The sequence below is a fragment of the Pelobates fuscus genome, chromosome 2, assembly GCF_036172605.1.
Source record: "Pelobates fuscus isolate aPelFus1 chromosome 2, aPelFus1.pri, whole genome shotgun sequence".
In the NCBI taxonomy this organism is placed as follows: Eukaryota; Metazoa; Chordata; class Amphibia; order Anura; family Pelobatidae; genus Pelobates; species Pelobates fuscus.
The window spans coordinates 19,393,861-19,417,068 of record NC_086318.1 but is presented as its reverse complement, the minus strand read 5'-3'; the positions used below and the strand labels follow the sequence as shown (position 1 = coordinate 19,417,068).

General features: G+C 43.0%; 1 protein-coding gene across 2 annotated transcripts; it reads right to left on the bottom strand.

Annotated features, from left to right (window-relative positions):
* Positions 1 to 7,908: 7,908 nt before the first annotated feature.
* Positions 7,909 to 16,601, bottom strand: STMN4 (stathmin 4). 2 transcript variants are annotated; one of them, XM_063440801.1, is made up of 6 exons: positions 16,500 to 16,601; positions 11,464 to 11,536; positions 10,780 to 10,875; positions 9,950 to 10,155; positions 9,224 to 9,429; positions 7,909 to 8,386 (listed from the first exon to the last, which is right to left on the bottom strand). In XM_063440801.1, the coding sequence occupies exons 2-5, from the start codon at positions 11,474 to 11,476 to the stop codon at positions 9,229 to 9,231; spliced, it is 516 nt and encodes a 171-aa protein (XP_063296871.1). In that variant the 5' UTR covers positions 11,477 to 11,536; positions 16,500 to 16,601; the 3' UTR covers positions 7,909 to 8,386; positions 9,224 to 9,228. The 2 variants fall into 2 exon arrangements, with proteins under 2 accessions (XP_063296871.1, XP_063296870.1); XM_063440800.1 differs by having other exon boundaries at positions 9,238 to 9,429.
* Between the last annotated feature and the right edge of the window lie 6,607 nt (positions 16,602 to 23,208).

Sequence of the window (23,208 nt, the reverse complement as noted above, 5' to 3'; positions counted from 1 at the left end):
ACAGGCGAAACGTACGTCGGGACAGACAGCTGGGAGACCATACCCGACCCTGTCAAAACGAAAACCGACTAAAAGACCGACTTTGGGTGAGACCGTCACCCGACCCACTGAACCTTAAAGCTGGGTCACCACTACCTAACATTCATATCGATTCCCCTTTTGGGACTCTCTCCAGTACTATTATCGCACACATTACCCGATAGGGTTAGCGGCACATCTACAATTAAGGACTGCACTTTCCTTCTCTATATACCTCTTTCCTATACCTGGTGCCCATGAAGGCATCATTCTCTCTTTTACCCTATATCCGGCTCGACCAAGCCAGCTGGTTAAACAAGTAATTCTTGCTAGGTAACTGATGACGATTTTTTTCAGCCTCTACTTTACAACCCATGGGGCACAGGTATAGGGTCTAGCACATACGATTTGATACACACTCACTTCTTGTGCCAGTGTACCCACTCTCCTTGTGGATACTTGCCCATACGCACATGCTGACTACTCTATGGTAACCAGTTGCATCTCGGAGAGTGGCCCACCACGCACTGCTTCTCCAAGCAACTCGCCTCACCATCCGTAGCCCTGCGACAAACATTAGACTTGTGCAGATGAACTTTGGTAATATTTGCAACCACTGAAATATGTAATACCCCCTCACGGGGAAACCTTCTCTCTAGCCTAACGGGTATCAGTTTGCAATTTAGATAGCAAAGTAGGACAAACTGATCCTACTAGCAACTGGCCTCGGTAGTTTAAGCCCTAACCCGCTACACTATCTCTTCACAGACGGACCCCGTGACCACTTGCAATAACTGTAACAGGCAGTGGTGCACGGAAGTATCCAGACACATTAGGCTCCGACTGTTAACTCTAGCACTGTATCCGTACAGACGCACTTTGTTATACCTGCAGACACTCTATACCCAGTAGTGTACCAATGTACTTTGTTACCATTGTAGACACTTCACATGAAGTGATTACTGGTTAATTCAACTCGGCTGTTCTCTCATTGGAAGAGGAAGCACCGTTAATACTGCTCTGAATAGTTCTTGTCACTTATTATAGTGAATTGACGAAACATCTCTTGTACACTGAGGTATTCAGTCCTGCTGAGCCCTCACTTCAGTACCAAGGGATCTGACCCGCTCTCAGCAGGCCTCTCACTACTGGAGTACCCTGTTGCCTGCACCCTTTACCCAGTACTGGAGCTAGGTAGTGGTTTTATATTAGGTGTTTAGCACCTTATGTATTTGTCTCCCCCCCCTTCTTCCCCCTTTGTATATAGTTCAGTTTGTGTTGTGTGTTGTTTTCATTGAATAAAGTTATCAATTTTAACTGTTCATTTACGATATATGGTGTATATCACCATACTCTACAGGACAGACCCTGCTCTTCTCTTGTTCTCCTTCCCATAACCTAGGGTTACCCCCTGCTCTGTCCTTTGACACTCACTATCCGGCCATCTCTCTATATGTATTTTATTGATTTTTGTTTTCGTTATTAATCATGATGCTTGTTTTACTGTATGTGGATAAGATTTTTAAACGTATTGCTAAGAAATAAGTGGTGCAAATCTAAAAACACAGCAATCATTTCTGATCAAACCAAATCAGTGCTCTGTTCATATTGATGACATTGACTTTTTGTGTTAATTGCTCAACTTGTTAACTTCATTTTAACTTTGCTTCACCTTTCTGTCACGAATACTTTAATTCCCCTCTTTGTTCCTAAAGAGGCACTGAATTAGAATTTGCATAAATCAGTTTAAAACATTTAAAACGATTTAAAAAAAACCAAAAAGAAATGTAGCTGCCATTATCACTTGGTTATCTTTCAGTGTTTAGGCATGGAGGCAGCCATCTTGAATTACCTCACAATTTCCGAACCCTCGGTAACAGTTATTGATACAAAACAAGACTGTAGAAACGATGTGATGTCATCAGCCAATCAGAGCAGCTCTCAGCTTTACACTGTGCCAGGAACAGGACATTGTTCTTTGAATGCTCTGATGAAGATAATTGTTGCCATTGCCCTTTTCTTTATATCACTACTGTAATATAAAGTCTTCAAATTGCTGGAATTAATACGAATTACTGCAGAAACCATGGGACCATCATTTATAAATAGAGATACGTTTAATGCCTTTTGGATGATGTGTCCCTCGTAGCATTTCAGAATGGCAGTATCTCCACATAACCAGCATATACAGTATCTCAGTTTCTATGTGGATCAGATTCATGAAGTGAGATCAAGCTGGAATGTACAGTACACAGGAGGCCATACCTCCCAGCTGTGGGATTAGAAACACTCATAAAAGAGGCCTATCTAGCCAGCCCCCAATCTACAGGACTTCCCAGAAGTATGTATGGTCCTAATGCTCGTTCACAGTGCAAGCGACTAATGATGCACTTAAGCTGTGCTGCCTGAGGACAGCACCCCAAAATCAGGATAGTTTCACAGAATGGGAACTGTTGAGAGACCTGGGAGGAAAATACAAGTGGTCACTGGTCACATGCTTAGTTATAAGTAGATGTGCAAAAACTTATTTTGTCCATAAACAAATTGATCCAAATCAAAAGCATTTCAGTCAGCACTAGTGATGACCCGAACGGTTCGCTGGCGAATAGTTCCTGGCGAACATAACATGTTCGCGTTCGCCACAGATGGCGAACATATGCGATGTTCGGTCCGCCCCCTATTCGTCATCATTAAGTAAACTTTGACCCTGTACCTCACAGTCAGCAGACACATTCCAGCCAATCAGCAGCAGACCCTCCCACCTCCTAGACAGCATGCAATTTAGATTAATTCTGAAGCTGCATTCTTTTTTTTTTTTTATTATTATTATTATTTTTTTGTGTGTTTGTGTTTATTATACATTATCCTCCATAGCCAGTAACCTGTGTTTATTATACATTATCCCCCATAGCCAGTAACCTGTGTTTATTATACATTATTCCCCATAGCCAGTAACCTGTGTGTATTATACATTATCCCCCATAGCCAGTAACCTGTGTTTATTATGCATTATCCCCCCCATAGCCAGTAACCTGTGTGTATTATACATTATCCCCCCCATAGCCAGTAACCTGTGTTTACTATACATTATCCTCCCATAGCCAGTAACCTGTGTTTATTATACATTATCCTCCCATAGCCAGTAACCTGTGTTTATTATACATTATCCTCCCATAGCCAGTAACCTGTGTTTATTATACATTATCCTCCCCATAGCCAGTAACCTGTGCTTATTATACATTATCCCCCCATAGCCAGTAACCTGTGCTTATTATACATTATCCCCAATAGCCAGTAACCTGTGTTTATTATACATTATCCTCCCATAGCCAGTAACCTGTGTTTATTATACATTATCCTCCCATAGCCAGTAACCTGTGTTTATTATACATTATCCTCCCATAGCCAGTAACCTGTGTTTATTATACATTATCCTCCCATAGCCAGTAACCTGTGTTTATTATACATTATCCCTCCCATAGCCAGTAACCTGTGTTTATTATACATTATCCCTCCATAGCCAGTAACCTGTGCTTATTATACATTATCTCCCCCATAGCCAGTAACCTGTGTTTATTATGCATTATCCTCCCCTAGCCAGTAACCTGTGCTTATTATACATTATCCCTCCATAGCCAGTAACCTGTATTTATTATACATTATCCCCCCACAACCAGTAACCTGTGTTTATTATACATTATCCCCCCACAACCAGTAACCTGTGTTTATTATGCATTATCCCCCCATAGCCAGTAACCTGTGTTTATTATACATTATTCCCCCACAACCAGTAACCTGTGTGTATTATGCATTACCCCTCCCATAGCCAGTAACCTGTGTTTATTATACAGTATCCTCCCATAACCAGTAACCTGTGTTTATTATACATTATCCCTCCCATAGCCAGTAACCTGTGTTTATTATACATTATCCTCCCATAGCCAGTAACCTGTGTTTATTATGCACTATCCCTCCCATAGCCAGTAACCTGTGTTTATTATACATTATCCCCCCATAGCCAGCAACCTGTGTTTATTATACATTATCCTCCCATAGCCAGTAACCTGTGCTTATTATACATTATCCCCCATAGCCAGTAACCTGTGTTTATTATACATTATCCCCCATAGCCAGTAACCTGTGTTTATTATGCATTATCCTCCCCTAGCCAGTAACCTGTGCTTATTATACATTATCTCCCCCATAGCCAGTAACCTGTATTTATTATACATTATCCCCCCACAACCAGTAACCTGTGTTTATTATACATTATCCTCCCCATAGCCAGTAACCTGTGTTTATTATACATTATCCCCCCCATAGCCAGTAACCTGTGTTTATTATACAGTATCCTCCCATAACCAGTAACCTGTGTTTATTATACATTATCCCTCCCATAGCCAGTAACCTGTGTTTATTATACATTATCCCCCCATAGCCAGTAACCTGTGTTTATTTTACATTATCCCTCCATAGCCAGTAACCTGTGTTTATTATACATTATACCCCCATAGCCGGTAACCTGTGTTTATTATACATTATCCCCCCATAGCCAGTAACCTGTGTTTATTATACATTATCCTCCCATAGCCAGTAACCTGTGTTTATTATACATTATCCCTCCATAGCCAGTAACCTGTGTTTATTATACATTATCCCCCCATAGCCAGTAACCTGTGTTTATTATACATTACCCCCCCATAGCCAGTAACCTGTGTTTATTATACAGTATCCTCCCATAACCAGTAACCTGTGTTTATTATACATTATCCCTCCCATAGCCAGTAACCTGTGTTTATTATACATTATCCCCCCATAGCCAGTAACCTGTGTTTATTTTACATTATCCCTCCATAGCCAGTAACCTGTGTTTATTATACATTATACCCCCATAGCCGGTAACCTGTGTTTATTATACATTATCCCCCCATAGCCAGTAACCTGTGTTTATTATACATTATCCTCCCATAGCCAGTAACCTGTGTTTATTATACATTATCCCTCCATAGCCAGTAACCTGTGTTTATTAAACATGATCCCTCCCATAGCCAGTAACTTGTGTTTATTATACATTATCCTCCCATAGCCAGTAACCTGTGTTTATTATACAATATCCCCCCCATAGCCAGTAACTTGTGTTTATTATACATTATCCCCATAGTCATTTATCGTTGGACCTAGGTAGCATGATGTCTTAGGCCGGCCCAGAGAGTGAGTGAGTGAGTGAATAATATAATATATATGTTCAGAAACATATTAGTAATATATGTAAATCGGGTTCATGCAAAGAGGGTGAAAAGGTATTAAAGAAAAACACACTTATTGCATCAAATTTACAAAGTCAAACTTTTAAAAGCTTTCCTCATTTCTTTCTCGGGATGAGGAATATATCAGTTGTAGACTGAGGATTTCCATCTGCCCAATCTTTTAATAATATGCACTGGAGTGTCAGTGTTGAAGGAGATCGAAGCTGCCCCTATTCTAAATGAAAGACCCGAGACATGGATACAACCCAATCTTAGGAGTAGTGTTCTGATGTAGAAGATGAATTTAGCCGTAGTCAGAGGGATTCAGTGAGAGTAGTGGTGAAATGTGTGTGGCATGACTGAGTGTGGGTAAGTAAGAGTCAAGTATTTTAACTGGGCACTAGTTTTATGTGGGATAAAGTGGTATAGCGGATGGATGAGTAGTTTGGTTCATTTTAGAGGTTTGTAGAGAAAGTATATAGTGATCATGATTTTTAGCGATATCCAATATTTTTAAGGGGGTCTCAAACAAACATAAAATGCTATATAAAATTTGTGGGAATATCGAATAGTCGTGTACAGTAAATCAGAGAGGGCTCAGAATATCGAACCATCGATCGGTAACCTGGATGAAGTAGGGGGTCTATCTGTTTTATTAAATACGCGGTAATATGCTTTTAATGGGATAGGACATTATGAAAGGTGTGTGATTGGGATAAGTGGTTGTGGCTGTATTTACCTTATCCTGGGACCGACCTGGCTCCTAAGCTTGAGCCGTGCGTGGCTGGATCACTCCTGCCTCCACACGAGCCGCATGCGGCTTGATCTCCTCTTCTGACTTAGCCGCGTGCACTGACCGCAGTGATCGGTCACGTGGCCCGCCTGGCACTAGGATCACGGCTCGAGTCACAAGCTCGCTCTTAAAGGGGCAGTGGGAGCCAAAAGTTGATTCAGGCTCCCATTGGCCCACGTCATTCCAGCACCCCCACACACGAACGTTTTGGGGGCGTAGGCATGACGTGGGCCAATCACTGGTGTAACAGTAGTGTACATAAAAAAAAAAAACTAGAAATTTGACTGTGAAATAATAGCAGTTAGTTTCCTTCACATGTGTGCGTTTCAGGGCCTGCCAGGGCACAGTGTCACACCAGTGCAACTCATGTCTGGTGTAACAGTAGTGTACATTTAAAAAAAAAAATACAGGGGGCTTGTTGTCACCTTTTTCGGGGACCCTTGGTGTTGTACGTGGCTGGGTGGAGGAAGAGACCTTCAATGACATCAGTGAGGACAAGGAACGGACATGGCTAGCTTGGTATCCAACCTTGTGCAAATGGGGAGTTTGTGGTTGTGCAAATGGACTGTTTGGGTTGTTTGCGGTGCGTTAAATGGGAGTTTGGTCTGTCACTGTGAAGCGGGCGTAACCCTTACACTACCTGATCGATACAACATCATACCTGATGTTTTAAAGCACGTTATTCCAAACAATTTAGGAATGTTAGGTGATTTATGCCCTTTATGGATTAAAACCAGACTCTGCATCAACTATATCATTTTCCATGGGAGTTTTGCTATGGATCCCCCTCCGGCATGCCACAGTCCAGGTGTTAGTCCCCTTGAAACAACTTTTCCATCACTATTGTGGCCAGAAAGAGTCCCTGTGAGTTTTAAAATTCGCCTGCCTATTGAAGTCTATGGCGGTTCGCCCGGTTCGCGAACATTTGCGGAAGTTCACGTTCGCCGTTCGCGAACGGAAAATTTTATGTTCGCGACATCACTAGTCAGCACCCAAGCCAACTAATTCATCCATTAATTTTCCAGATGGAATGATGGAATTTGGGTGTGGATTAAAAAAAACTTTTCATTTGGACAAATCAATTTGTGCATGGACGAAACAAATGTCTGCACCTGTCTTGGTATAAGGTGGTCCGTAAATGGCAGTATAAGATAAAAAGAAATTGCTCTGGTAACGTAACAAGACACTTTTAAAATTTAAACCACACATTTTGCAAATAATTTGTCAACTCAACACAACTAATTGTCTAATGAATAAACTCCAAGCTGTGCTTTTGATATTCAGTTGCCATATTTTATATATTCAGATCCTATTTGTAATACTAGATTTTACGATATTCGGCTGAGCGGAGTAGCATTGTGGTATAGCTAGCTTAGATCACCAATGATAAAATCATCCGCATTGCCACGAAGATCTTTCACAAATAGAAGCTATCGCTTCTTCCTTATAACTGCAACATTTTGTTGAATCCATTGAACAATTTTAATTTTAAAGAAGCCAATTGATCTGACGTTTCATGTCTACTGCAGAAAGGACCCAAATATTACCAGATGAAGGATATCTGGCTCAATTTATCGTCTCTGATGTGACAGGTTAAATTTAAAAGGGGGTATAACTAGTGATTACAATTTCAAATAAAAACTGGATTCCCATTGACAAATCTATGCATAAGGACCACCAATAAGGAGGTTTTTTTCCCGAGTTAATTCTTCATAGTAAATCAATGTGTTTTATAGTCTGAAAACCTCAAATGGCAGCATATTTACCCTCAAAACACACTTATGAAATGTTAGCCAAGGATTCTGATACATTTTGAAGAGATATATAAAGAACAACACAGAAACTGACAGATAACCTGAAAATGGTGTGTATTGATGAGATAATGGTAAACATATAAAATCAGTGCCATTTAACAGAGTTGTCTATAGCAGATATCGGGCACAGTTGGTTCATTTGCGCTAGTGGAGGAGAAAACCACAAGCGCGTTTCCGATCAGAGCGAAGCTGTCTTGCCGGCTCTTAATGAACTGCTCGTACTTGGTTTGACATGGAGATTAGGTCGAAAGGCTAGGTTCATGGGTACGACTTTCTAGGACATGTTTTGGATGAGATAGCCAAACACTCCCTTTACACCAACCCACCATTATATCATTTTCCAAAAAATGATGGGTCATCTCTTGACATTGACAAACATATAAAGCAAAACATTGTGCTGGGCCGCTCAGGCACCCTTTGGAGTCCTCAGTCCAAATTGTCAGAGCCTCAATCTTCTACCTGGAGGCTTCTTCTTTAAGCTCTTTGTTTTTTCTGACTTCCTCTGCATGTTTGTCCTGGAGAGGAGAAACAGACGAGCGTTATTGTTGATAGACAGGTATTTGACATACAATAGCGGAGTATTTTGTTACACGAGTGCTATCTACATTCAACAGTTTATCAGTGAAGTAGCTCCTACTCAGGGCATATATAAGGCACCTAGGCTCGTGCCAATAGACCTATCCAAGACCTAGCCTTCAAAACTAACTAGATTCCAAATACAGGAGGGCTCAGAGAAACTAAACAGTCCTTTCCACTTAATAGCATTCCCAAGTAACATTAATGGTTACAAATAATTAAAAAAAAAAAACTATTTACATGTATATATAGAAAGTAACTAATCCACTGCCTGAGTAAACTAATATCAGAAATGTCTGCCAGTGAGAGAGGTAAATAGAGAATATATATTTCATTCAAAGAGTATTATTACTCGCATTGCCAGTGAGTTCACATTAAGTGGAACTGATAGGAAGGGTATCAGAGTATTATTACTCGCATTGCCAGTGAGTTCACATTAAGTGGAACCGATAGGAAGGGTATCAGAGTATTATTACTCGCATTGCCAGTGAGTTCACATTAAGTGGAACCGATAGGAAGGGTATCAGAGTTGTATTAAGCCCATTGCCAGTGAGAGAACTGCTGGATCAGAATCTCACGTTAAACACTCTCTTTGATGCAACGTGTTAGAAAATAAATGTTCTTGGAGATTTTATGCATCTAGACACATGTTCCTTTCAGTCATGATGCCTTGGAAAGATGACTGATGGAACATCTTCCTTTCACTTTCATTGTGATTTTCTTTTTTAATTGAATTTGAATGTGGGGGAAAAAAGTTAAGAGGAACGCATTCTTACCACTTCTAACTAACCTTCTCCTGTAGGCGTTCGAGCATGGCGGCTAGGTGGGCTTCACGGTTCTCCTTGTTGAGCTCCATTCGTTGTGCTAGTTTCTCCTTGGCCATTTTGATGAAGTTGTTGTTCTCCTCAATGGCTTTCTGAATGACTTCACGCTCATGTTCACGCTTTTCGGCTAAGTGCTTGAGAAGCTCAGCTTCTTGGTACTGTAAGAGACATTGGACATTGTTTATCTCATGTAGGATCAAAGGTTCAGTTGTATCATGCAATCTTTCACAAGAAAATATCTATAGCAGAAGTAGACATTGAGACAACTGTTGTCAGTCTCTAAAGGCAATATATATATGAAAAATATAATATGAAATAGACGTTAATAATATATATTTGCTTATTTTAACCCCCACTGGGATTTTATGGGACTGTTCTGTTTTCCATGTTGATTCTAGTGCATGACCAAGTCCCAATCAAATGTAGCCTTTTTTAATTGTAGTATAAAACAAATTCTGGAAAACTCCTTCAATGGACCTACCCAATGTCTAGGAAGCTTTCCAAGACCCTGATTTAATGATTTAACACAGTATTATAAATTATTCTAGATAGTAGCCAGGGGCCACATGATGTGCTTATTGCTATCTCTGGGGTCTCACACAGCAAGGTTTTGGGGTCCCGCCCCAGAACTAGAGATACGACCTTGTTTTTTCACTACTGAGGAAGCCGATCTCCTACCTTGCGCCTTTCTTCCGCAGCTTCAAGTTTCTTCTGGATCTCTTCTAGAGACGGATCTCGCCGTTGTGGGAGAGAGGCATTGAACTCTGGAATTCCATCGAATGAAGGGGGCTTAAGGATAACTTCAAAGGCATGGCCAGAGGCTCTCTTATTTAATTCTATAACCTCCATGTCCGAGATCACACACCATGTAAGGTCTACAGTGTCTGATGGGATAAGAGAACAGGATATTTTAGTTACTCATTAATCTGACATAGACTGAAATAAATCATATGGTAAAGTGGTAAAATGATAAATATAGTGTACGTGGAGAATAGAGTCTGGCCTTTTAGAGAAATTATTTTACTATACCTAATACAGACTACCTGGCAGAATTTTGGGGACTTTCACATGTCTTTCCTAATGATCTAAAAATAATACTATGTTATGTCTTTCTAGGTTGCGAGGTTAACCTTTGCAAATAGTACTAGGTAAATGAATCTATAATGGTAACCAATATGTACAATGAAACGGGCAACTACATAGAGAAAAAGCGACTTGTGAAATAGAACGTGTAACCTTTGCAAATAATCAAATATATTTTTGACAAACTTTTAAAATATTTTTTCTAATATATTATAGTGGCGAAGTTGCATTATAATATCAAAAAATATATAATGAATAAAAAAAATATCAATATGTGAAAAAAAATCAACACATGAGTCTCTGTATACATTATTATTGGAATAAGGAAATCCTTCGCTGAGTGTCAGGAATTACTGCTATCAATGAAGAATATAACATAGAATGATGGAATTGTGTGCCTTAATGTGTTAGTGATGCATGCTTACCGTCATATTTGTAATTTTGGTTTTTCAAAGGATCAGAGAGAAAACAGGAGCAGAAAAGAGACACTAGAGGGAGCTCCTTGATCTTGTCTTTATAGGCTGTGGGTGAAAAATAAACAATGTCACTTTATCTGAATTTTTTTGTAGAAAGTTAATAGAATAAAAAGAATTACAAAAACAATGTATCATAAAATCAAATCCAAACTAAATATGAAACATAGAAACATAGAATGTGACGGCAGATAAGAACCGTTCGGCCAATCTAGCCTGCCCAATTTTCTAAATATTTTCATTAGTCCCTGGCTCCCTTTTGCTAGTCATGTGTATTAGGACACAATCAATGAGGCTGTGTCCTATGTTTATGTTTTTTGTTTGTTTGTGTAAATGTTTGAATTCATTTTGATGGGCTTTGTTTTTTAAGCCTAGTCAGAATGTTAATATAAAGCTTAGGTCATCGCCGTTCCCCTTCGGAATCATTTGATTATAGGTTTGTTGGATTTTAGTGATCAATCAAATCACACAGCAAGGGAATCCAATTAGCATTCTGACTGTGCCTAAGGGAAGGGAAGCCCATAATTGTAAATAGTCACCATAATTAAACATATATTAAAAAAAGGGGGAGATTCACAAAAGGGGATCACATTTTATTATGCAGAAAATTGTAAACAAACTGATAGGGTAACTTACCTGCCAGAGTCATGATGAGCAACTTTTGGTTCTGCTTTAATTTAAGACAAACGGCCACAGATTGAGGTATTTTCTGTCAAATAAATAAATAAAAAGATGAAAAATTTGGATTTTGCATTACGGTGTTTTAACGTACTCACACACAAGTTTCATAAAAATAAAAACACGCAGTACCTTGATATTATTAACCGCTTCACTACATATGACCTGCCAGGAACTCTCGTGAAACAACAATAGTCTCTGAAACCAATATAAAAAAAAAAAAATCTCCACCATAACAATTGGTTTACACCCCCCCCCCCCAAAGCTAAAGCACTTAACATAGAGTACATCCTGCTGGGCAAAACCAGTAGTGAACTAATTCTGTCAGATTTTTTTAAAGGCAAAACCTAAAAACTAGCTGATAAACAACAGCTGTTTGTGGACATTGTATCCGAGAGTTTATAGCTGGCTGAGCAGTAAGAAACATGTAGTCATTCACAGTGTGGTGCCAAAGTCTCCTTTTTGATGCAGTTATCCCAGTGATAACTTTAGAGATCCTTCAAGGGACACTATAGTCATCAGAACAACTTCAGCGTATTGTATTTGTTCTGCTGAGTATAATCATTCCCTTCAGGCTTTTTGTTGTATACCCTGTCTTTTCAGAGAAAATGCAGTGTTTATATTACAGCCCAGTGATAACTCCACTGGCCACTCCTCATATGGCTACTAGAGCTGCATCCTGGGGCAGTGCTGCACAGTGTGACTGACATTCAATATCTCCTCCCACTGCATGCAGACACTGAACTTTCCTTATAGAGATGCATTGATTCAATTCATCTCTTTGAGGAGATGCTGATTGGCCAGCGCTGTGTTTGGCTTGTCCTAAGCTTTCCTATGGTATGGCTCAGATCAACACTGCAGCCAAGCAGGCAGAACAGGGGCAGAGTCAGCAGCAGCAGACTGGAATACAATTAAGATTATACTATATTTAGGGGGTCAAGGGAGGGCCAGGGGGGTTAGATGGTGCTTTTAACACTCTAGGCTCTGGAATACATGTAGGTGTTCCTAACCTTATAATGTTCCTTTACACTAAATGACAAATCAATATAAAAATATATATTGAAATTAACCTTTCGTGGCACGGTGGATTAAACAGTACAAATAATAAACTCATAGTGAAGTTAGTATTAATCAAATGATTAACATAATAGAAGATGTGAAGTTTATTATTGTAGAATAAAACATGGTAACACTGCCACCCAGTGGTTACTAAAATAAATATTCTATAAATGATTGACATTTTTTTTTTTGTGAAACTTAATTTCTCATTTCAGGAAGAGTCTACATTTAAAGGCATGATCAGGATGCCCTGAACTAATGTGAAAACACTAACTATTGATGATAGGACACAGTGTTAAAGAAACAATAGACATATAGTGGCATCACCATGGACGTTGATGCCACCATTCTCACCGAAATGCGACTTAAGGTGAACAATGCATGGCACGATGTGATGTTCATTACTCTGATGCTCAAATCGTTAAAATGTATGGATGAGATCATAGGCAGAGCTTGTTTGAGCAGGGCCCTCGACAGCCCCTGTTCCTGGGTGTCCAACTCATATTGTCGCAAATTCATGTCTCTTAATCCACCTATTGCACAGCGCTACGGAATTTGTTGGCGCTATATAAATAATAATAATAGAACCGATAGAGGTGTGAAGCAATGATTGGAGATACGGATACTGAATGGAAGAGTAGGCACGTTGAAGATACTGGGCAAGTAATGACGTTGAAGATACTGGGCAAGAATACCCACAATAAAACCTAGTCAACTGCCTTGGGCCCATGTTTATGTTGGGGGCCTAGTGGTAGACCTTTGCCCATCCTTAGTGTACTCCCAAAAAAGTGTGTCCCTCTCTGGCTTTTCAGAGGTACAGACCAGGTGCAGTAAAGCCTTTGTCAGAGGCACGTTCCTTGGCCATACCATACAGAGCTATGATTGGTATAGGCAACATCAGCCAATCACAGAGCAGCAGGAAGTACAACATTCGCTACACCAGTCATTGGATCTTCAGACACCCAATGAACAGTTCCAGTTCAGAGTAGGGCAGTTAATAACAGATTGTCTGATGCCGCTTTGCTTCAGTTACCCCATGAACACCGGAAATATTACTTTCTGTAAAGTCTGCTTCTGTAGTTTTTTTGAAGAAATATTCCCAATATCACACCAATTGATTGCTTCATGTTTCACCGGCAGTCTATAGTATATGTGATATCAATTAGTAAATGTTTGATATCACATGAGACATTCCATCACAGAGGACTTTTACAAGAGTTTTCTTGAGGAAGATAATTGATTTTCTGTGGTTTTGTTTTCATTTTTTCTGTACAATTAGAGAAAGTCCTATTCTGCTGCCCACCTAGTCCGGCTCTGGGAAGAGATAATTCATTCATTTACCAGACTGAGCACCTCAGTACTGAAGACTATTGGCCTGGGTGGGTCTCTAGTTAAAATGTATCAAGCTAGCAATCTATTGCTCACACTCCGCCCACTAACTTCACACTCGGACCTGAATAGTAATACTATCAATTCATTCAGACTGATACAATACAGGAAATAGTTCATACAATATAGCAGAATGCATTTAAACCATACCGCACTCACACGGAATAAGAGCTAAATATAATAATCGTTTTCCAGCCAGTTTGTATGGTCAGAGCTGAGTGGTACATGGTCTGTGCCATCTGAGGATAACCAGAGTCACTCAGCCAGTGCAGTCACAAAGTGCCCTCAGGCCCCAGCTATTTACAGGAAGTGCAGCCCATATATAACCACAGTGAGTGCAGTTACACAATCCCTACATACACTCAATGTGAGTGCTGTCACACAATGCCGACAGACACTCACACTCAGTGATGACAGAGGATGCCCACAGACACTCAGTGCTGACAGAGAATGCCTACAGACACTCACACTCAGTGCTGACAGAGAATGCCCACAGGCACTCGGTGCTGACAGAGAATGCCTACAGACACTCACACTCAGTGCTGGCAGAGGATGCCTGCAGACACTCACACTCAGTGCTGACAGAGAATGCCTACAGACACTCACACTCAGTGATGACAGAGAATGCCTACAGACACTCAGTGCTGACAGAGAATGCCTACAGACACTCACACTCAGTGCTGACAGATAATGACCACAGACACTCAGTGCTGACAGAGAATACACACAGACACTCACACTCAGTGCTGGCAGAGAATGCCTACAGACACTCACACTCAGTGCTGACAGATAATGACCACAGACACTCAGTGCTGACAGAGAATACACACAGACACTCAGTGCTGACAGAGAATACGCGCAGACACTCACACTAGTGCTGACAGTGAATGCTTATAGACACTCACACTCAGTGATAACAGAGAATGCCTACAGACACTCAGTGCTGACAGAGAATGCCTACAGACACTCAGTGTTGACAGAGAATGCCTACAAATGCTCACACTCAGTGCTGACAGAGAATGCCTACAGACACTCAGTGCTGACAGAGAATGCCTACAGACACTCACACTCAGTGCTGACAGAGAATGCCCACAGAAACTCACACTCAGTGCTGAGAGAGAATGCCCACAGGCACTCAGTGCTGACAGAGAATGCCTACAGACACTCACACTCAGTGCTGACAGAGGATGCCTGCAGACACTCACACTCAGTGCTGACAGAGAATGCCTACAGGCACTCACACTCAGTGCTGACAGAGAATGCCCACATACACTCAGTGCTGACAGAGAATGCCCACAGTCCTAGACACTCAGTAATGACAGAGAATGCCTACAGACACTCAGTGCTGACAGAGAATGCCCACAGACACTCAGTGCTGACAGAGAATGCCCACAGACACTCAGTAATGACAGAGAATGCCCACAGACACTCAGTACTGACAGAGAATGCCCACAGACACTCAGTGCTGACAGAGAATGCCCACAGACACTCACTGCTGACAGAGAATGCCCACAGTCCTAGACACTCAGTAATGACAGAGAATGCCCACAGACACTCAGTACTGACAGAGAATGCACACAGACACTCAGTACTGACAGAGAATGCCCACAGTCCTAGACACTCAGTAATGACAGAGAATGCCCACAGACACTCAGTACTGACAGAGAATGCACACAGACACTCAGTACTGACAGAGAATGCCCACAGACATTTAGTGCTGACAGAGAATGCCCACAGACACTCACTGCTGACAGAGAATGCCCACAGTCCTAGACACTCAGTAATGACAGAGAATGCCCACAGACACTCAGTACTGACAGAGAATGCACACAGACACTCAGTACTGACAGAGAATGCACACAGACACTCAGTACTGACAGAGAATGCACACAGACACTCAGTACTGACAGAGAATGCACACAGCTGCTCCCAGTCAGTTGTGTCCAATCTCAGCATGAGGTGGTTGTCTAACAGATTACATGTAGCTGGTGTGTTTAATCTCTGCTGGTAACACACCACATGCCACCACACAAACACAGCACACTGACCCACAAACAGGGATCCACATGGCTGGTTCTGAGGGCAGCATACAGGGTGTCACACCAACACAGAGCACACACACTAACTGTGTTGGGAATTGGGGACAAGAGAACAAAAACATTTTATGTCAAATAGCTGAGACACTCCACAATGTTATCATTCAGGATATTGTGTCTAAACATGTCGATTACCAATGTCTGTCATCCACAGATCACAATTGAGTAAATAAACCCCTTTTGTGAAATTCCAGTTGGAAACTTACAATGTGACGTATTCCCCCATTTAACCAACACGTATTACAATAGAAAAGAATATTCAAACACTAATGTTTCATTGTATCCCTTTATAATAATGCAGGTATCATTTCTCAATGTACACATAATAGAACCCATCTGTGCTGCTATTGTAATATTAGAAACATTTTAAAGGAGACTCCATCCCCGAGATGAGATATTATTTATTTGTCCACCAATGCATTATTATAAAGAAAGATATTGTCTGCTCACCTTTCCCTTGGAGTCTGGTGTGGTCCTCTCAGCTCAACTGCCTGAATTAAATCTCCTAGACACAGCCTCAGCATCAGTATCACTGCCAGACTCTCCCCATGACATCACCTCTAAGCCTTCTCATTGGCCAGGCCAGTGAGTGCTGCGATTGGACAGCATCTTCTGGAGAAGCAGAGTCTTCCTGAGTAACCCACTGCATATAGGCAAAAAATGATGTCACCACTCTATGGCTTTTTTATTTTTTTTTTACCACCATACAAGACAAAAAGACTTGGGAAAAAAAATATGTTCTGGTATACAGCCTAAATATTGAACTGTGTTTGTGTGATCTGTGTGCAGAATTAAATGTAACAATGATTCTAAGCCCTAAATTACCTAATTTATAGCACATTGTACATTTCTTTAAACAATAAATAACCTATATTTCTTATATCATCTTTAAGAAGGATGAGTTGTCCTTGTTTTTTTTTTCTTTATGATTTGTTTCTTAAATTATTGTTTCTTCAAATGACTTAATTTTAAAAATTTAGTTTATTTTCCTATATTATATAAATGTATTTCTTTTTGCAGAGAAATTAATTAGTATTACAGCCGTATTATAGGTACTATTGCTGATACAGCCTCCCTTTCCTTATTATAAATTAATTACAGAATTATAGTTCTGTATCTTGGCATTCCGGAATTATAGAGATCTGTTCTGCTTAGAGTAGACCTGCTACGCATCCCAACACCCACACAGCCAGAGAGACAGTGACTGGGATAGCGCATGAAGAAGGGGTAAGTATTTCATTAAAAAATAACAATTGCAATAAATTATTTTTATTATATATTAAAGGAACACTAAAGCTTTAGGAATAAAATCACACCACATATAGAGCCCCTGTCCCAAGTCATGTACAGCCCCACATTCCATTAACCCCTTAAGGACACATGACATGTGTGACATGTCATGATTCCCTTTTATTCCAGAAGTTTGGTCCCTAAGGGGTTAAAATTAATAAACAATGATTTTACTCATCTTTTTAAGTGCCAAGACTCACTCAGTGCTACTCACTTTTCCTCCCTTCCATTAAAGTGTTTGAGGAAGCATGGCCTCATCCGGTGATGGTCCAATTCAATATTCCTCATAGAGGAGCATTGGGGAGGTGATGTGCATGCGCGGTGAGTGCCACAAGCATGTCCAAGCTTGTGTTCAATGCTTTCCTATGAGCTTCCACGTCACGTAACAATGTTTTACTCGGCCAGGGCAGTGGAAATGACTCTGGTGGCTTTATTGGGGGTTTCACAAGGACAAAAAAAAATAAATGTGTTCTTCATAAATACAAAGTCAGTTCTTATTTTTACAATAGTCAAAGCCGACGGTAGTTGCTGGACATTCAGATGTTTTTTCTGTGGAAAATCCAGTGCACCGTTTAGGTAAGATGGGCCATGACTGCCTTGCATGATCTTGAGATTTCGAAGTTCTCTAGGCTTAGGATAGTAATGTATAAAGTGTAGTAGATACCTGGAAAACATTCCAGTGGGTGTAATGAAGACTACTAGTGATATAGAGAAAGTCCAATAGAATTATATAATTATATAATAGTCAAAGTGTAGTAGATACCTGGAATAACCTTCCAGTGGGTGTAATGAAGACTACTAGTGATATAGAGAAAGTCTAATAGTATTATATAATTATATAATAGTCAAAGTGTAGTAGATACCTGGAATAACCTTCCAGTGGACGCAGTCAATGCTAGCAATGATAAAGAGGGTAGTAGATATGTGGAATAGCCTTCCAGTGGAAGCAGTACAGGGATATAGAAAGGGTAGTAGATACATGGATGAGCCTTCCAGTGGAAGCAGTAAATACTAACATTGATAAAGAGACGGTAGTAGATAATAATAGCCTTCCAGTGGAAGCAGTACAGCCTTACAGCTATATGGAAAGGGTAGTAGATACCTGTATGAGCCTTCCAGTGGAAGCAGTACAGCCTTACAGTGATATAGAAAGGATAGTAAATACCTGGATGAGCCTTCCAGTGGAAGCAGTAAATGCTAACATTGATAAAGAGAGGGTAGTAGATAGTAGCCTTCCAGTGGAAGCAGTACAGTGATATAGAAAGGGTATTAGATACATGGACAGGGGAGGGCTGGCAGCCTTAGGCCTGGGGGGCAAAACCAGTCAAGTGGCCCATTGCGCCACCCCCCCATGTGACATCACAATGCCCCACCCATATGATCTGCCATATGAACTAACGCCAGTGCTGCACACAGTGTGTGTTTACATTAAAAAGCCTGCAGGGACCAGCTATAGACACCAGAACCACTTCATTAAGCTATAGTGTCCCTTTAATGTGAGGTAAATTATAGATTAGTGTCACTAATAATATACTAGATTGCCTACTTACAATTGGATGAGGATGATGATGGGCTGCAGTTTGGCTCCACTGGTCTGGTGTAGAACAGGACCTCTGGAGGCTGTTTGCAACTGTGGTCACAAAATTCAACGTTCTGGGAGAATTGGAAGCAGCTCCATTTTTTGGGGGCCTCTTACACAGCTCAAGGTCTGGGCTCCAGTGCCTGACGGTGAGTATGCCCATAAGGCCCACTCATAAGTCCACTTATATGTTCCACCCACCCATGAGCTCGCTCACAGGGAGTGGAGTGTGTAGGGGATGTGTTATGTGTTATCTAATATGTGTGCTTATGGTATGTAGTGTATAGGGATACCAGTTTGTGCAGGTGATGCAGTGTGTTTGTGTGTAGTGGAACAGTGTGTATTTGTGTATAAGGGATGTATTATGTGTTTCTGGTTGTGTGTGAGGGATGCATTGTGTGAATCTGTGTTTGTATGCATAAGGGATGCAAGGTGTGTGTCTGTATGTGTGTGCATTGAGTGTAAGAGATGCATTGTGTTTCTGTGTGTATGTAAGAAAAACAGTGTGTGTGTTTGCATGTGTGTGTAAGGGTTTGCAGTGTATGTTTCTGTGTATGTGTGCAAATGATGCATTGTCTTTGTGTGTAAGGGTTGCATTGTGTGTGTGTGTAATGGATGCATTGTGTGTTTCTCTGTGTGCAAGGGAAGCCTGTTCTGTTTCTGTGTATGTATAGGGATGCATTGTGTGTTTCTGTGTATGTATCGGGATGCATTGTGTGTTTCTGTGTATGTATAGGGATGCATTGTGTGTGTGTGTGTGCGCGTAGTGTTAAAGAGCTCCCTGTCTTGCCCCATGTCCTATAGAGCTGTCCCTTCGAGCTCTCCCCTGCCCCTTAGTGGTCTCTCCTCTCCCCCACCCTCCCCTAGCGGTCTCTTCTCACACTCACCCACCCTCCCTGTGCTCTTCTCATCCCCCCTCCACCCTCCCTGTGTTCTTCTCACTCCTCCCTCTGTGTGTTCTCACCCCCCCCTGTGTTCTTCTTACCATCCCTCCTCCCTGTGTTCTTCTTACTCCCCCCCTTGTTCTTCTTACCCCCTTCTTCTTCTTACTCCCCCCTCTTCTAATTACTCCCCACTCTTGTTCTTACTCCCCCCTTCTTCTTCTTACCCCCCTCTTTTTCTTATCTCCCCTTCTTCTTACTCCCCCCTCTTCTTCTTACTCCCCCCTCTTCTAATTACTCCCCACTCTTGTTCTTACTCCCCCCTTCTTCTTCTTACCCCCCTCTTTTTCTTATCTCCCCTTCTTCTTACTCCCCCCTCTTATTATCCCCCCTCCCCTCTTCTTACTCCCTCTCTTCCCTCTTCTTACTCCCTCTCTTCCCTCTTCTTACTCCCCCCGCCCCTCTTACTCCCCCCGCCCCTCTTACTCCCCCCTCCCCTCTTCTTACTCCCCCCTCCCCTCTTCTTACTCCCCCTCCCCTCTTCTTACTCCCCCCTTCTTCTTACTCTCCCCCCCTCCTTCCCCTCCCCTCTTCTTACTCTCCCCCCCTCCCTCCCCTCTTCTTACTCTCCCCCCTCCCTCCCCTCTTCTTACTCTCCCCCCCTCCCTCCCCTCTTCTTACTCTCCCCCCCCTCCCTCCCCTCTTCTTCTTACTCCCCCCTCTTCTTCTTACTCCCCCTTCTTCTTCTTACCCCCTCTTCTAATTACTCCCCACTCTTGTTCTTACTCCCCCCTTCTTCTTCTTACCCCCCCTCTTTTTCTTATCTCCCCTTCTTCTTACTCCCCCCTCTTATTATCCCCCCTCCCCTCTTCTTACTCCCTCTCTTCCCTCTTCTTACTCCCTCTCTTCCCTCTTCTTACTCCCCCCGCCCCTCTTACTCCCCCCTCCCCTCTTCTTACTCCCCCCTTCTTCTTACTCTCCCCCCCTCCTTCCCCTCCCCTCTTCTTACTCTCCCCCCCTCCCTCCCCTCTTCTTACTCTCCCCCCTCCCTCCCTTATTCTTACTCTCCCCCCCTCCCTCCCCTCTTCTTACTCTCCCCCCTCCCTCCCCTCTTCTTACTCTCCCCCCCTCCCCTCTTCTTACTCTCCCCCCTCCCTCCCCTCTTCTTACTCTCCCCCCCTCCCCTCTTCTTACTCTCCCCCCTCCCTCCCCTCTTCTTACTCTCCCCCCTCCCTCCCCTCTTCTTACTCTCCCCCCCTCCCTCCCCTCTTCTTACTCTCCCCCCCTCCCTCCCCTCTTCTTACTCTCCCCCCCCTCCCCTCTTCTTACTCCCCCCTTCTTCTTACTCTCCCCCCCTCCTTCCCCTCCCCTCTTCTTACTCTCCCCCCCTCCCTCCCCTCTTCTTACTCTCCCCCCTCCCTCCCTTATTCTTACTCTCCCCCCCTCCCTCCCCTCTTCTTACTCTCCCCCCTCCCTCCCCTCTTCTTACTCTCCCCCCCTCCCCTCTTCTTACTCTCCCCCCTCCCTCCCCTCTTCTTACTCTCCCCCCCTCCCCTCTTCTTACTCTCCCCCCCTCCCCTCTTCTTACTCTCCCCCCTCCCTCCCCTCTTCTTACTCTCCCCCCCTCCCTCCCCTCTTCTTACTCTCCCCCCCTCCCTCCCCTCTTCTTACTCTCCCCCCCTCCCCTCTTCTTACTCTCCCCCCCTCCCCTCTTCTTACTCTCCCCCTCCCTCCCCTCTTCATACTCTCCCCCCCCTCCCTCCCCTCTTCTTACTCTCCCCCCCTCCCTCCCCTCTTCTTACTCTCCCCCCCTCCCTCCCCTCTTCTTACTCTCCCCCCCTCCCTCCCCTCTTCTTACTCTCCCCCCTCCCTCCCCTCTTCTTACTCTCCCCCCCTCCCTCCCCTCTTCTTACTCTCCCCCCCTCCCTCCCCTCTTCTTACTCTCCCCCCCTCCCTCCCCTCTTTTTACTCTCCCCCCTCCCCTCTTTTTACTCTCCCCCCCTCCCCTCTTTTTACTCTCCCCCCCTCCCCTCTTTTTACTCTCCCCCCCTCCCCTCTTTTTACTCTCCCCCCTCCCCTCTTTTTACTCTCCCCCCTCCCCTCTTTTTATTCTCCCCCCTCCCCTCTTTTTATTCTCCCCCCTCCCCTCTTTTTACTCTCCCCCCCCCCCCTTCTTCTTACCCCCTCCCCTGTAGGTGGCCGAGCTGCACTCCGGTCCGCGGTCCCGGCCGGAGTGATAGGAAGGTGCTCAGTGTGCACCTTCCTGTCAGTCCGGCCGGGTACAGGAAACAGAAACTCCTGTTCCGCGCGGAACAGGAGTTTCTGTTTCCTGTACCCGGCCGGACTGACAGGAAGTGCACACTCAGTGTGCACCTTCCCATCACTCCGGCCGGGACCGCGGACCGGAGTGCAGCTCGGCCACCTACAGGGGAGGGGAGGGAGGGAAAAGCTGCTGCAGCCGTCTGAGCGCTCTTTACAGAGCGCTCGGCGGCTGCAGCATTTAAAGGGCCGGCCCGCCGCGGCCGGTCCTAAAAGAATTTCGGGCGGCCTGGGGGGCAATTGCCTCCCTGCCCCCCGGCCCAGCCCGCCCCTGTACATGGATGAGACTTCCAGTGGAAGCAGTAAATGCTAACATTGATAAAGAAAGGGTAGTAGATAATAGCCTTTCAGTGGAAGCAGTACAGCCTTACAGCTATATAGAAAGGGTAGTAGATACATGGATCAGCCTTCCAGTAGAGGTAGTAAGTAATGCATAGTGCCTGAGACATGTATGTGGTCATCCTGAATCCTGCAGTATAGGTTAGATGACATACTCTGAGATAAGTACATTACCCATTGGTTCCAACACTCCAACACAGAGTTTCTATCTTTATAATCACTCAGCTCTCAGGATGTAAAATGGTGTCAATCGGCCATCTTTGCAATTACTCAACGTATTGATGTACAGATTAAACTCATTAATACAGTCAGAGCACATACAGAAGGAATGAGATCATCCCGGAGCCATATTTATATTATGCTGACTCAATGCTTTATTTTGTTTAATAATTAAAGGACTGTGAACCGTCGAGAGATTGGCGTTGAGGCCAGATATACATGCTTGCAGTATATTTCTCGTTCAGTTCTGCGGTATCCATTCAGGATGAGTAATTTACTACAGGGTGAGAAGCAAGTGTGATTATTGGCGCTCTGCAGGGGAACATTACATAAGCGAGCTGAGAGGCCATAAATCCTCCATGCGCTCTGTCAGGACTGACAGCCACTCACATGACACAGAGCAGTAATGGCTCATCTGGGCAGCCCAGCTCTTTCTGAGTTACATTTCCCATGATTCTCAGTCAGCCTTAAAGGGATACGAACCCACACAATAATAGCGCAGGCTCCTTGCTTAGGAATACGTCCCAGTCAG